General features: G+C 30.2%; 2 protein-coding genes across 2 annotated transcripts; both read left to right on the forward strand.

Moving 5' to 3' along the window:
- The first annotated feature begins 2,861 nt into the window (after nucleotides 1-2,861).
- Nucleotides 2,862-4,695, forward strand: LOC106764487 (premnaspirodiene oxygenase-like). The gene is made up of 2 exons (XM_014648770.2): nucleotides 2,862-3,758; nucleotides 4,034-4,695. Exons 1-2 carry the CDS (start codon nucleotides 2,862-2,864, stop codon nucleotides 4,646-4,648), a joined length of 1,512 nt encoding a protein of 503 aa, XP_014504256.1. The 3' UTR covers nucleotides 4,649-4,695.
- A 7,911-nt stretch (nucleotides 4,696-12,606) lies between these two features.
- Nucleotides 12,607-14,377, forward strand: LOC106763367 (premnaspirodiene oxygenase-like). The gene is made up of 2 exons (XM_014647566.1): nucleotides 12,607-13,503; nucleotides 13,742-14,377. Exons 1-2 carry the CDS (start codon nucleotides 12,607-12,609, stop codon nucleotides 14,375-14,377), a joined length of 1,533 nt encoding a protein of 510 aa, XP_014503052.1.
- The last annotated feature ends 1,724 nt before the right edge of the window (nucleotides 14,378-16,101 follow it).

Here is a 16,101-nt window from a genome sequence, read left to right on the forward strand (position 1 = left end):
ATTTGAAAATATGTAACACACACACACACACACACACACACACACACACACACACACACACACACACACACATGGAAAATTACATTAATGAAGAGTCATTACAACCCACCAATGAACAAGAAATTTAGCCACTCCTAATCATCTAGAACATACTCTTTTAAGCAATTCTTTATAGAAAATGATGTCTAAAAGCCTTGAAGTCATCTCGTGATGTTTCTCTAGTGTTTTCGTTCTTTTTTTAAGTTAGAAGATCCTTCTTTTCTGTCTGTCTCGACTTTAAAAACCAACTCAGAATTAATTAATTCACTCAGCGCACAACTATCCAAATAATGTAGAATTTCTTGTACAATTTACTACATAACTTTTCTACTTCCTATTACACTTTTTCTATGAGGAAACACATTAATTGATGAATAAGTACAAATTTAAGATAATGAATAAGTATGAAAACATGTATTTTTCATACTTATTAATGTACAAAAAGTTCAACATAGTTACCTACTTATTTGTTCATTGCTCCTAAGTTATTGTTTATGTTTTGACAGTGTTTTGGCCAAACAATGAACCTATTCAACCGCTTTGTGTTTATATGTCAACTATGATAACTTTGTTGTAGAAACAAAGTACATCCAAATGGTTATTGTTAAAACATCCAAATGGTTATTGTTAAAACATGAAAGAATTAAATTTAATATCACGTATATAAAAAGTTCAACATAACTGCTCACTTAATTGTTCATTACTCTCCAATTATTTTTTATATCAAATTTGATAGTTTATTTGTCAAATAGTGAGCCTATTCAACCACTTGGTGTTCATATTTAACAGATGTGTTCGTCTTCATGGTATATACAAAGTACACCCAAATTATTGTTGTTAAAACTTTGAACAGATTAAATTTTAAAAACTAATTATAAAAAGACTAACACAATTATTCACTAATTTGTTCATTTCTGCCCAATTATTTTTTACATCTGATTTGACAGTTTTTTGAAAAATAGTGAGTCTATTCAATCATTTTTTGTTCATATATGATCATTGTGATCATCTTCGTGGTAAATACAAATTACTGCTCCAATTAATTACTATACCTCTATTGGAGTTGACTTTTTCTTCTCACAGATTTTATGATATAATTTTTCTTTTGGGTGTCAACCTTCAGTCCCTAACAGGCTAACATTTTATCATACCTCTATGGGAGTTCATATTGTTATGGTAAACTATGTTTAGAATAAAAATAAATTTCCAAATCTAGTGTAGGGGTAAGTAGATAATAAACTAACCTTCCTCTTAAAAAATTCATGAGCACATAATGAAGGAACAACACAGGACTAAGAACGAAGAACTGAAATATGACAGTTGCTGATGTAGGTTTTCCTCAGTGCAAAATTGAACAAAAGCTTCCAAAAAATTGAAACGAAAGGTCGCACCATTCAATTTCCACGTCAACAAATTTAAAGATAAAAAATGAACCATTAAAAAATTGACACGTAATTGTGTCAAAATAATGTCATCAATTTAAGTTTTCAAGATCAATTTAAGTTGTGATCTCACATTATACACAGAGATGAAAATATGTAAGTGGTTATTATAAACTTTATTTTACAAACTCATTTTAAAAAGAAACATAATTGAGTTAAACTTATAGTATATCTTCATAAATTCTTTTCAGTCATTTAGGAATTTATCACCACCGGTTAAACTTGTCATATTATTTGTGTGAATCAAATAAAATTAAAGTAATTTTTTTATCATCAATAAAAATATCCTTAAAGAATCTATTAATTTTTAAACCTAAAATATATAAGTGTTTGAACATATTACAAAAGGTAATATCTGAATAAAGGCTCAAGTAAGCAAGTTGTAATAATGATATATTTTTTAAAACAGTCTGAGGTGAGCTGTGACGAAACTGTGTTTACTGTGATGGATAGGTTTATCAAACTCGTCTGAACTTATCAGACGAACTATGATACAACAGAGCTCTAACTAGTTTGTTTTTTTTTTTTTTTTTTTTCTGCTTTGCTTTGATTTGGAATTTTCTTTCTTTAATAACTATGATCGTTCACAACATCAATAATAGAGCAAATCATTCTCCAAAATACACTAATTAATCCAAACCATTGCTTCCTTAATGAACAAGCTAAGGAATAAATCAACATGCCTAAAGTCAACGAACAAACCATGTACCTAAGGGAAGGGTGTGATGACTTCAACCTGAGTATATATTCTATCACTAAGTAATGTAAAACCTCGTAATAGTTCATGGGTTGGCTGATCCATAAGCCAATTTTGAAATATATATATATATATATATATATATATATATATATATATTATTTTTTATTTTATTTTTCATTCTGACTTAAATATAATTTTGCTGTCTCGTTCAACTTAAATATAATTTTTCCAACTATAATGACTAAGCAACAATAACTGAGATAAAAACCATTGCTTTGTTAATGCCTAAGGTCAACGAACAAACCATGTACGTGAGGGTGTGTTAGTAATGCAAAACGTGGTAATATATCTAATATAGTTCATACGTTGGCATATCCATAGTTTATTCAATAGGATATGGACTTATTAATATAGTTCATACGTTGGCATGTCCCTCAATGAAAATATCTTTAATGAATTTGTTAATTTTCAAACATAAGAATATTAGTCAGAAAATATATTGCAATACGTAATATTTAATTAAAGTTATAGAAAGAAAGGAAGTTGTAATAATATTTTTTTAATAGGAAAACAAAATTATGAATGAAACCAATAGAAGCAAAAGTATTTATTTTTTATATCTTAGACAAAAGTTCTATATAAACCTTTAACTCTTTGTTAATTTGCCATAGAAATTCATAATGGATTATAACTTGATCTCATTCTTACCCTTTTTTCTATATTCATTGAGTTTCATCCTTTTTGTTTCACAGTTTCTAAAAGTGAGAAACATATCCAAAACCTCAGTGAAAACATTGAAGCTTCCCCCAGGGCCATGGAAGCTACCTGTCATTGGAAGCTTACACCACTTAGTTGGCTCACTACCACATCATCGGTTGAGAGAACTTGCTAAAAAACATGGTCCTCTCATGCACCTACAACTTGGTGAGTCATCAACCGTTGTGGTTTCTTCTCCAGAAGTAGCCAAAGATGTCATGAAAACCTATGATGCCATCTTTGCTCAAAGACCGCATCAAATTGCCGCAGACATCATGTGTTATGGTTCCACTGACATTGCCACTGCACCATATGGGGGGTATTGGAAGCAGCAAAGAAGAATATGCTCACAAGAGCTTCTAAGCAACACACGTGTGAGGTCATTTCGATCAATAAGAGAAGAAGAAATGCTGAATTTTTTAAGATATATTGAGTCCATCACTGGTTCTAGTGTGAACCTCAGTGAGAAACTGTCACGCATGACAAATACCATCACTGCAAGGGCAGCTTTTGGTGAAAATTGCAAGGATCAAGAAGAGTTCATTTCCCTTGTCAGGAAACTTATAAAAATGGCCGAGCGTTTAATTATTTCTGATTTGTTCCCTTCTCACAAATGGCTTCATCTGGTCAGTGGGGAGAATCTTAAATTGGAGGAGTTGCACAGAAAATATGATGTAATAATTGGAAACATCATTACAGAGGCAGAAAAAAATATTGGTGAAGTAGAGGTTAATACTCTCCTCTCAGTTCTTCTAAATTTGAAACATCAAGGTGCCCTCGAATATCCTTTGACAATCGATAACATCAAGGCTGTAATGTTTGTAAGTGTGTCCATTTCTTTCAGTTATTATTTTCTTATGTTACTGCATATTATAGGATTTAAGACCGACTTTCATTTCCTGTTAATATAAAATTAAATAAACAAAAGCACAAAAAATTTCATCTAGAGTTATAATATTGTGAATGTAACTACATACACTCATATAACTCTATAAATATTTTTTCTTAGGTGTTACCTTTTTCTGTGAAAGTTTTGTAAGTTATGCTTGCAAGTATAAATTCCAAAGCTAATAAATTTGAATTGATTTTCCTGTAGAACATGTTTGCTGCTGGAACTAATTCATCACCTTCAGTCATGTCATGGGCAATGTCAGAGATGTTGGAAAACCCAAAAGTAATGAACAAAGCTCAGGAAGAAGTTAGAAGAGTTTTTGGTAGTAAAGGATATATGAATGAAGAATCACTTGAAGAACTAAAATACCTGAAAGCAGTGATAAAAGAAACACTAAGATTGCACCCTCCCAATCCTCTTCTTCTTCCAAGGGAATGTAGAGAAACTTGTGAGGTGAAAGGATATACAATACCCGTTGGGACCAAAGTGATAGTAAATGCATGGGCAATCAACAGAGACCCTGATTATTGGAATGATCCAGATAAGTTTTATCCCGAGAGATTCATGAACAGTGAAGTCGATTTTAAAGGGTCCCATCATCAATTCATACCCTTTGGTGCTGGAAGGAGAATGTGTCCTGGAATGTCTTTTGGGATAAATATAATTGAACTTTGTCTTGCAGAACTACTTTACTATTTTAATTGGGAACTTCCATATGGAAACAAGAAAGACTTGGAAATGACTAAAGCTTTGGGAGCCATCCCAATTAGGAAAACGGATCTGGTCTTGGTTCCCATTTCTTACAATCCTCTTCCTTAAATTTTAATCATTTAAGTGTTTATATACCACATTTCACCGTTGTCCTTGTACCTCTTTTTTTTTTTTTTTTTATGTTACTTGTGTGTTAGGATATTGTGAGTGAATGAAAATAAGATGTGAAGTTTATCTTCTTCAAAAAAAAAACACTCATTTTATTTAAGGCTTTTTTTCCCTATTTGCTTCTTTTATCTTTGAGATGCTTTCTAATTTTTTAGACTAGTGCAATTCTTCATTTAACTTTATCATGTTTTATATGAAATGCTAAAATAAACTTTTAAATTAGACCAACGGTCAATATGAAATACTAATTAATAGCAACAACCCTAAAGTAATTATGTCTCATGAAATTGTTACGAGTTTGTAAGAAGAATCAATCCATCATAAATATTTTAGGAAATATAGTGACAAGGGTAATTGCTAAATTTTATGATGAAATTTTAATGTTTGTAACAAATGATTAGAAAATAATATTTGTAGATTTTTGGATTATATTGTGACTAGCTACTTCACCACAATGATAATTTGAAGTTTTTTAGTGTTGAAAACTTGTGACAACTACACTTTTTTTATTGTAGTAATAAAAATAATTAATAATAGAAGGAATGTTCCTCTTATGTTGGGATTTAGTTACCTGTCCAACAACTACACAATAATGTTTTATAAAAGTGTTCGATCAATGGAAGAAGAAGAGTGATTTTTATGATATGTTATGAAATTAATTTATTTTCTTCTAATTTTGTAATCAATTAGTTTATCAGTTCTAAATTGATGAAAAAAAAAAAGATTCAAATATATAACGTTAACGGAAATTTGTTATCTTTTCATAGTATAGTAATGTTTTCTGACTCAGTTTCCAAACTTTTCCATCTTAATCGCAGATTAAAGATTTACTTAGATCAACATAATATGGAAAGGAAAAGATTTAAGACTTCAATTTATTTGTTACAACTTAGGTATGTTATTATTTATTGGAACATAGTAATGAGGGACATGTAAAGTTGTATTTGACATTTAAATGAAATTCGTTTCAATTTGTACAAAATATGTTCATTATCTAATGGTAATAAACTTAGACAAAATTATTGTTGTTAAAATGGATTAAATTTAAGAAAAGTTGTATAAGAAGTTCAACACAGCTACTCAATATTACTTTATCATTTATTCATTGTGGTCTTATTTCAGAAAATAAAAGCAATATTAAAAAGTTAATTCATATCACTATTTTTGTATCTATTCCTGATTTAAATAGATCTTTGTTATCCTTTTTCTCTTGTATATTTGCTTCTAGATCATAAATTTCTCACGACCTTTTTAAATCCTATTTTGATAACTATTTTCCATTTTTAATATAAAAGAAAATATTTGATAAGGAGTAGTTTTTGAAAACTATTTTAAAGTAGTATCAATTTTTTAGTTTCTGATATAAAAAACCAGAAGATCTCTAAATTGTTTTGGTTTTCTACTTGTAGTTTTCTATTTTTTATGTTCTTCCTTACACTGCCCCCAACTCTTCCCTCACTCCTATTCACTAAAAATTAGTATTTGAAAATTGTTTTATAAACTAAAAAAAAGAAATCAAACACATTCTTCCTCTCTTGGTTTTTAATTTTGGCTGTACAACACAACTTTTAATGAATAGATTTACGGATAATTCCTATATATAAATACTTCTAGCAGCATACTTGGATTATATTTGTCATTCTATTTTATAGAGTGGTGGTATAATGCATTCGAGTTTATTGATACATATTGGAGCCTTGGCAATTGTTATTCGACAAACAAATATTATATGGGTGTTTCTTGTTGCATGCACTGGGATCATAAATATTTCTGACTCATGGAAAGTAAAATACAAAATCTATCAAGTTTGATGTGTCTGACAAGCATGGTTTAGAATATGTTACTGGTACTAAAACAAAGGGTTCCAATATGAGAAAGCGAAAAGTTGTTAAATCTGGCAATACTATCGAACACGCATCATCACGTGATTCTTCTCCTTCCTCTTACTTAGGTTTGTTTTCACATGTTTAAGAAAACCATTAGTTCTATTTTATGACCCTAAGAAAATAAAATAACTAAATAACTGTAGATAAAATAAAGTTAATCCCATCCTCTGACAACCTTTTTTAAATATATAGGACTGGTTTTTTGCAATATATAACAACAGCAAAATATGTTCAATAGCAACACAAAACACAAATCGAGTCCCAGAAACCAAACATGTGAACACACATACTGATCAAAGTCGACGTATTAGAACTCTAATATAATAAAGACTAATGTATCATAATTATGATATATTAAAGACATTGATTTAGCAATCATTAATTGTGTGTGTGAAGACTTAGCATGTGGTTGGATGGATGTTAATATCTGTGTGAAGACTTAGCATGTGGTTGGATGGATGTTAATATCTGTGGATCCTCGGTTATTAAAACAGATGTCAATATCTGTTTGTCCTTCATGCTGAAGATAATGCCTAACAACAATAACAAGATTACTTTTCATTACCCTTCTAATATCCATATCTAAAAGTGGTGTAATGTCCCTCATTATCTAATTGCCATGTAGATATTAAGATTATTTTTAAGGAAGGAATATGTATGACATTATTCAAATTCCACATGTTTCCATTAGATGTTTCAATGTTAATATCATATCTTCCCACAATATCAAGAAATTTTCCAACTGCAAGATATATCTTTCCCAAACATTCCTAAAACATAGATAATAGTTCTAAGGAAAAGTGTAGTATAGATGCACCTAAGTCCACAATCCATAAGTCAATGTAACTATCTAAACTAAATATTAGTGCATTTGCAATTTCATTAGTGTTTGCATTTGCTGTTTGATCATCATCTTTTTTCTTTTTGTTATTGTTCTTCCTTGAAGATGAACATTGATTAGTAAAGTGACTCTTTTTCTTACAATTTCAACAAGTGATATCATTTCAGAATTTTTGTTGTGATCTCCCTCTAGACTTTGGTCTATCTTGGCCTTTATTACAACCTTTCTTCTTCTAATTGCACTACTCAATGTTGAACCAGAATTAGAACTAGAAGATTTCACTAAACGTTTCTGGCCAACATCTTCGCTTAAGATCAAGTCACAAATACTATAAAATTTTAACTTGTTATCACTTGTAGAATTACTAACTTTAGTAACAGTTGTACCCCAACTTTCCAAAAGAGATGATAATAAAACCAATGTTTTCACCTTATCATCAAAAGTTATCTACATCGATGTCGATTACGCAATAATTATATTAAATTCACTAGTATGATGAGTAACCGAGTTACCTTAACCCATTTTTAGGTTGACTAAATTACGAATCAAATACACTTTATTGGATGTAGATTAATTCTCATACATATTTGATAATGCCTACATCAAATCTATAGTTGTTTTGTCGTTCATGATGTTGAACGCAACATGTTGGCATAAAGCTAAAGAGAAGAAGTTTTGATGATGTATCAAAGTCAAGTCTCAAAGTGCTCTTGTCTCAAGAAGACCTTCATGAATACTTGTTTTGTGTTAAAGCTTTTGTAAGTTAGTAGATTTATGTATATGATGTGATTTATCTTTGATTCTATATATTGTTTGCCTTAGCTTGCGTTAAAATTTGTTTTAAATAAAAAAACTTTATTTTATACTGAAGATAATATATTATCAACTTATAATAATTGATTATAAGTAATCGATTATGACTAGCCATAATCGCTTATCACGAGTAATTATGAGAATTTTTAAACAAGTATTTTACTATTGTGCATACATTAAATGCATAATTGATTACCATAAGTGGATAATCGATTATCACACGTTAATTAGATGACTACGAATTTTTCGAGGAATCCATAAGTGAGATCTCTATAAATTGGATTGAGACTCTCATTCTAAAATACGAAATACTTTGTATTTAAAATGGGGGTTGCTCCCTCCACCTCCTCTGTTTGCTTCTTCCACTTCCTCCTTCCTCTTTTACTCTTTCCTCTATTTTTTTATTCCTATTATATCCTTTTCGTAAAATTTATTTTTGAAGTTAAAATTTTCCAGGATAAGCGACCACAACCCCGTGAAACCTCTCTCTAAACGAATATGAGGATCCGTCAACGGATGTCAACATTCATTTAAGATAAAAACGAATGTCGAAACCCGTTTTACCTTAAACGGATGTTAAGGTCGGTAGACAGATCCTCATATCCGTTTAAGGGAGGAATGAACGTTACTCCCTTCACACCATTGAATCATCACGCCATCATCAAACGATCCAAGAGCAGAAGCACAGCGTCACTGCCATCATCACGCGCCTTCATCATCTTCATCACAAATTTGACGCGCATCTCCTTCGCGCACGATCACCACCCTCACAGAATCACCACGACCACCTAACTGAAACAAATTCAGGAACCCTAATTTCAAATCTCAAATTGCAATAACAATTTGCAATCACAGAAACACTAAATTACAACCACCAATCTGCAAAGAAAACAGATGAATCAAACCCCAGAAATCCCCAATTCAATTTTAGAAAACCCAATTTCGACAAAACCCCAAGGTTGACATTTTGAATGACAATGTTGCTTCCCCAACAATGAAACCTCAGAACCAGAAGAAATTTTTGGGAAAGAAGAAGAGTTCTTGCAATGCCCCAAATCGAAACCTTCACTCACAAGTTCGGTTGCCGCGAAACCACCTGATAACAAAGGCCACCACACCGCAAACGCAATCACGCTCTTCTCCTCCACGACGTTGTCATCAAACAAGGCTTCTCGCATCACGAAGACGTTGAATATGGACCCATGGCTTCTGGTCCAGACTAGCGGTTGTATCTAGTTGGGGATGAAAACGAGTACAGAGTTGGTGGGGGGCTAATATCCAAGCTTAGAGACCCTGTAGTGAAGGCAATGACGACAACCAAGGAATTTGATGCTCTTGATGAGATTGAGGAAGAGGAAGATGTTGAACGAGAACGGCTGAAGGATGAGAGAAAGCAGCGTGAAGAAATTGAAAAGCTTGAAAAGAGTGGCACCTAGTAATAGGCTTTCTAGATGTTTTTCTTCTGATTTATTTTCTATATGATTGCAGGAGTTGATGTTATTTACAACACATTTTGTTTTGTATCAGTTCGAGTTTTCCCTATATTTAGAATCCCTTGTATAAAAAATGGCCAAATTTATCTGAACCAAAGTTGAGAAAATAAAGCTGACAAGGATCAACGTGCACTGGAATGGACTCAGCATCTCTCAGTTTTGATGTTGCATTGTCTCAAATGTATAACCCTTGCCCACGATATGGTTACTATCCTGGTAAATAACTTAAATAAAAAAGTGTAAAAAAATAAAAAGGTTAAAAAAGTAAAAGAAAAAAAATGATATTTTTGTAATAAAATAAAAAAAGTTGAAACTTGGGGAGGTGGAGGGTGGAAAAGGGGAGGTGGAGGGAGCAACACCCATTTAAAATTCTTATTTATTGTGTGATGTGATAAGTATTCTAGGGATTATGTAACCTTTGTGCATTGGCTTTGAGAACTTGGTGTTCTATCCTTAAACTGTGTTATTTTCTTTGTGATGGTAACAATTTGTTGGTTTGTGATAGTGAAGCGTTAATTCTCGTTTGAGATTAACAACTAGATGTAGGATTTATGTGATCTGAACCAATATAAAAATCACCTATGCAATTTTCTCTCTTCTTTACTCTTTTATTTGTTTAAATTGTTATTAAGGAATTTATATTTTACGAGAAAATTATTAAAGGTATTATTTGCGATAAGAAACAAATTCACCTTCTTCTTGGTTTGTTGTACACGCTAACCATTCCGTTGCACCTCGGATCACACCGAGTGTCTACCCATCTAACAAATCCCAATATGACTCTCCATGTCGTCTGACTTTTGTCTTGTTAAGGATAGATACAACTTCTTCTGATATAGGTAGTCCTCTATCTGTATCTTCCGAAACCTGAAGTCACTGTCATCGAACTTCTCAATCTTCACATTCCTTTCTTTCAATGTCATTGCTCTCGTTGCTTTTGAAGAAAGTTCCCACTACTTTTCTAAACTAAGATTCCTAAGAAAAAAAAAAAACAAATCTTTTCTTATGTGAAATATCAGATAAAGATGCAACCAAAGAGTATACTAAGAAATTGTTCCTTGATACCAGTTAATAGGAAGAAGACAATAAAAAAGAGAAAAATAAACGACACAAGAATTTAACATGGTTCAACATACAATGTGTTTTGTCCATTACTACATTAGGAAGTATTTGTGTTTCAGTGTGTATTTTAAGCTTTGCAGTTGCTTAATATGGTAAAATGAAAAACAAGCTCACAATACTAAATGATGTAAGATTAAATTAAGCTCCACAATACTAACATTTTCACTACAAAATATCAATGTTTTAATAAAAGTTGGTGTTCTATGACAACAACTAAAACTAAGAGAATCGTCTCTCAATTGAAAACGAATTTCATATATAACTAACAAAAGATGTTTACATTTTTCTTTAAGAAAAGTATATAAATAGACTTCAAAAAAAACCCTTAAAATATTTCAAATCCCAAATTTATAGTCGTATTAAGATAAAATAAAAGAAAAATTGTATACAAAATTGAAAAATTATTATCATTATGATTTTCTAAAATAAAAATTATACAAACAATGTGAAGGCTTTTTAGTTCAGCTCTCATTTTCCATTTTGTTTATATTAGTTATTTTGGATGTTATATTTATATTAGTTATTAAATCTATGTAAGTACTTACTAATATAGAAAAATGATGAGTTTTCAAGATCAATTAAAGTTGTGATCTTACATCATACAGAGAAATGAAAATATATAAGTGGTTATAAACTTTAATTTACAAACTCATATTTTTAAAAAAATAATTGAGTTAAACTTATAGTTTATCTTCATAAATTCTTTTCTGAGTCATTTAGGAGTTTATCATCACCGGTAATTAAACTTATCATATTATTTGTGTGAATAAAATAAAATTAAAGTAATTTTTTGACCATCAATAAAAATATCGTTAATGAATCTATTAATTTTCAAAGCTAAAAAATAATCGTTCACAACATCAATAATAGAGCAAATCATTCTCCAAAATACACTAATTAATCCAAACCATTGCTTCCTTAATGAACAAGCCAACGAATAAATCAACATGCCTAAAGTCAATGAACAAACGATGTGCCTAAGGGTGTGTTCACTTCAACCTGAGTATATATTCTATCACTAAGTAATGCAAAACATGGTAATATCTAATAAAACAGTTCATTAGAGACTTTTAAAACCGTTCCCAAATCATTGCATAATCAATAAGAAATCGTTAATGTTGATTTAAACTTATAAATATTATAAATAGGGATCTTTCTTCAAAAACATATCACATAGAAAAGGACTAGACCTCAATTTGTTGAGGCTAAAAACTAATTAATATTTTTTAAAATAAACGTGTACAATACTAACTTAAAAGCCAATATTGATTTGTTTTTTCATTTGACTTAAATATAATTTTGCTGTCTCTATTTAACTTAATTCGTAAGATAAATAAATAGATCTTCATATTGTTTTAAAATCTTATAATTTTATCGTATCTTTTAATTTTACGTATATTTTACATTTTAATTAACTATATTATTTATAATAATACCGGAAATGAACACTTAACCCATAGTCCTATTAAGATAAAATAAAGGAAATAAAATTTGCAAAATTGAAAAATTGGTTAACATTATAATTTTCTAAAATAAAAATTATGCAAACATTAGGGAGGATATTTACTTAACTGTTTTTTCTAATTTTATTTTATATTAGCGGTTTTGGGATATTTTTATTTCATATTAGTCACTAAATCTCAAGTTATTTAAACAACAACCCATTGATGATACAATATTGGTGTGGAGCAAAAGTTCTATATAAACCTCTAACTCTATGTTCACTTGCCACAAAAATTCATAATGGATGATCATTTGATCTCATTCTTACCCTTTTTTCTATATTCATTGAGTTTCATCCTTTTTGTTTCACAGTTTCTTAAAGTGAGAAACAGATCAAAAAACTCAGTGAAAAGATTGAAGCTTCCCCCAGGGCCATGGAAGCTTCCTATCATTGGAAGCTTACACCACTTAGTTGGCTCTCTACTACATCATCGGTTGAGAGAACTTGCTAAAAAACATGGTCCTCTCATGCACCTACAACTTGGTGAGTCATCAACCGTTGTGGTTTCTTCTACAGAAGTGGCCAAATATGTCCTGAAAACCTATGATGCCATCTTTGCTCAAAGACCCCATCGAATTGTCACACAAACCATGTGTTATGATTCTACTGACATTGTCACTGCACCATATGGGGGTTACTGGAAGCAGCAAAGAAGAATATGCTCACAAGAGCTTCTTAGCAACACACGTGTGAGGTCATTTCGATCAATAAGAGAAGCAGAAATGCTGAATTTAGTAAGATATATTGAGTCCAAAACTGGTTCTTTTGTGAACCTCACTGAGAAAGTGACATGCATGACAAGTGCCATCATTGCAAGGGCAGCTTTTGGTGAAAAATGCAAGGATCAAGAAGAGTTCATTTCCCTTATCAAGAAAATTGTAGAAAGGGCCGAACGTCTATTTATTTCTGATTTGTTCCCTTCTCAAAAATGGCTTTATGTTATTAGTGGGGAGAAAACTATGGTAGAGAAAGTCCACAGAAAATATGATGTAATAATTGAAAAAATCATTACAGAGGCAGAAAAATGTATTGGTGAAGTAGAGGTTAATACTCTCCTCTCAGTTCTTCTAAATTTGAAAAATCAAGGTGCCCTCGAATATCCTTTGACAACCGATAACATCAAGGCTGTAATGTTGGTGAGTGTGTGCATTACTTTCAGTTATTATTTGCTTATGTTACTGCATATTATAGAATTTAAGACCAACCTTCATTTCATGTTAATATAAAATTAAATAAACAAAAGCACAAAAAATTTCATCTAGCGTTATAATATTGTGAATATAACTACACAGACCCATATAAATATGTCTTCTTACGAGTTGCCTTTTTATGGGAAAGTTTTGTAATAAATTTTAATTGATTTTCCTGTTGTAGAACATTTTTGCTGCTGGAACTGATACATCATCTGCAGTCATAGTACGGGCCATGTCAGAGATGTCGGAAAATCCAAAAGTAATGAACAAAGCTCGGGAAGAAGTTAGAAGAGTTTTTGGAAGCAAAGGATACATGAATGAAGAATCACTTGAAGAACTAAAATATCTGAAAGCAGTGATCAAAGAAACACTAAGATTGCACGCTCCCAACCCTCTGCTAGTTCCAAGGGAATGTAGAGAAACTTGTGAGGTGAAAGGGTATACAATACCTGCTGGGACCAAAGTGATAGTAAATGCATGGTCAATTGGAAGAGACCCTGATTATTGGAATGATCCAGATAAGTTTTATCCAGAGAGATTCATGAACAGTGAAATCGATTATAAAGGGTCCCATCATGAATTCATACCCTTTGGTGCTGGAAGGAGAATGTGTCCTGGCATGTCTTTTGGGATAAATATCATTGAACTTTGTCTTGCACAACTGCTTTACTATTTTAATTGGGAACTTCCAAATGGAAACAAGGAAAACTTGAAAAAGACTAAAGCTTTGGGAGCCATCTCAAGAAGAGAAGGAGATCTAGTCTTAGTTCCCATTTCTTACAATCCTCTTCCTATTTCATCAAACCTTAAATTCTAATCATTATTAAATGGAAAATAAAATTTTAACACCATTTTTTGACATTATTTTGACACTGTACACGTGTCAAAATATGGTTGGACGATTTCAAATTAAAAAACAACCTTTGGTTTTTTTCTTCCAAACATACCCTTATCTCAACTTTTTTAATTTGAAATCGTCCAATCACATTTTGACACGTGTGCAGTGTCAAAATAGTGTCAAAAAATGGTGTCAAAATATCATTTTCCTTATTAAATTGTTTACATGTCATATTTCCCCGTTGTCCTTGTTCCCTTTCTTTTATGTTACATGTGTGTTATGATATTGTGAGTGAATGAAAATAAGATGTGAAGTTTATCTTCTTCATGAAACATTCATTTTATTAAACGCTTGTTTTCCCTATTTGCTTTTTGTATATTTAAGATGGTTTCTTATTTATTATTTATTGGAACATACTACTGAGGTACAACATGTAAAGTTGTATTTCACATTTAAATGAAATTCGTTTCAATTTGTACAAAATGTTTTCATTATCTAATGGTAAATAAACATAGACAAAATTATTGATGTTAAAATGGATTAAATTTAAGAAAAGTTGTATAAGAAGTTTAACATAGCTACCACCTTATTTGTTCATTATTCATTACTCTCTAGTAGAGTTATCAATTGGACTTATGACTCATGGATTAATCCTAACTCACGTTTGAAAAAGTCCACTCTTAGAAGGTTCTCTCAAGTGGGACCAAAACAAAACCACAATCCCTAAGTTCCTCTCAAACTCGTTAGGGTCAAAGTTAAGGCAGACTTGATCCTACTACAATATTTTAATTAATTCTTAGAAATAATATCATTCATTCACACATATTATATATTTTATTAAATATTTTAATATGTAGAAATAATATGATTTATTTATACACATTATATATTTTATTAGATAGTCTAATATATAGTAATTTTATTATATTTAAATTAATATTTTTATATCATACTTATTATTATTTTATTAAACAAAATATATAATTTATATTTTAATATAGTTAATTATCATAATCTATTTATTAATTTTATCAATTTCTTAAAAAATAAAACTTTATAATATTAAGTCCAGTGAAGAACATGGAATCTAGTATAAATGTGAGAAAATTGAATTAATTTTAATAAATTCACCCTATTTTTTATAATATATATATATATATATATTTATTTATTGATTATTAAAAAAATAAATATTTGGTAGAATTTAAATATAAATTTAAGTCATATAAAAAAAAGAAACAACATAGAATAAAAAGTTGTATAAACTAATTATTCATAAATTTATTATTTTAAACTTTCAAATTGATATGTTTTATTTAGTTTTGATTTAGATCTAGATTATTTTTTCAAACAACAAAATATCTTATATACTTTAAAAATAAGTATAGTTAGTAAAAGAAAATTAAATATATTTAGTCACTCAAGGATTTTAATGTCCTATGTTGTTTTGTAATTTTTCTATATAAGAAGTAACCAAATTTATTGACATCTCTTACAAAGTCTATGTTAGTTTGATTAAAATGTTTGTATATAATTCTTTGACAAACTAAAAGTACTTAGATTTGCAAAAAATTAAGAGTTAATTGCATTTTTTCTTATATTCAAAATGAATATTTCTTATGAAAAGAAGGTTTGTGGACTAGTCCTGACACACAGGTTTCAATTGGGATTTTTTGATCGTATGAGTTTTTCTAGCCATAATC

The sequence above is a fragment of the Vigna radiata genome, chromosome 6 (genome assembly GCF_000741045.1).
Source record: "Vigna radiata var. radiata cultivar VC1973A chromosome 6, Vradiata_ver6, whole genome shotgun sequence".
Classification (NCBI taxonomy): domain Eukaryota; kingdom Viridiplantae; phylum Streptophyta; class Magnoliopsida; order Fabales; family Fabaceae; genus Vigna; species Vigna radiata.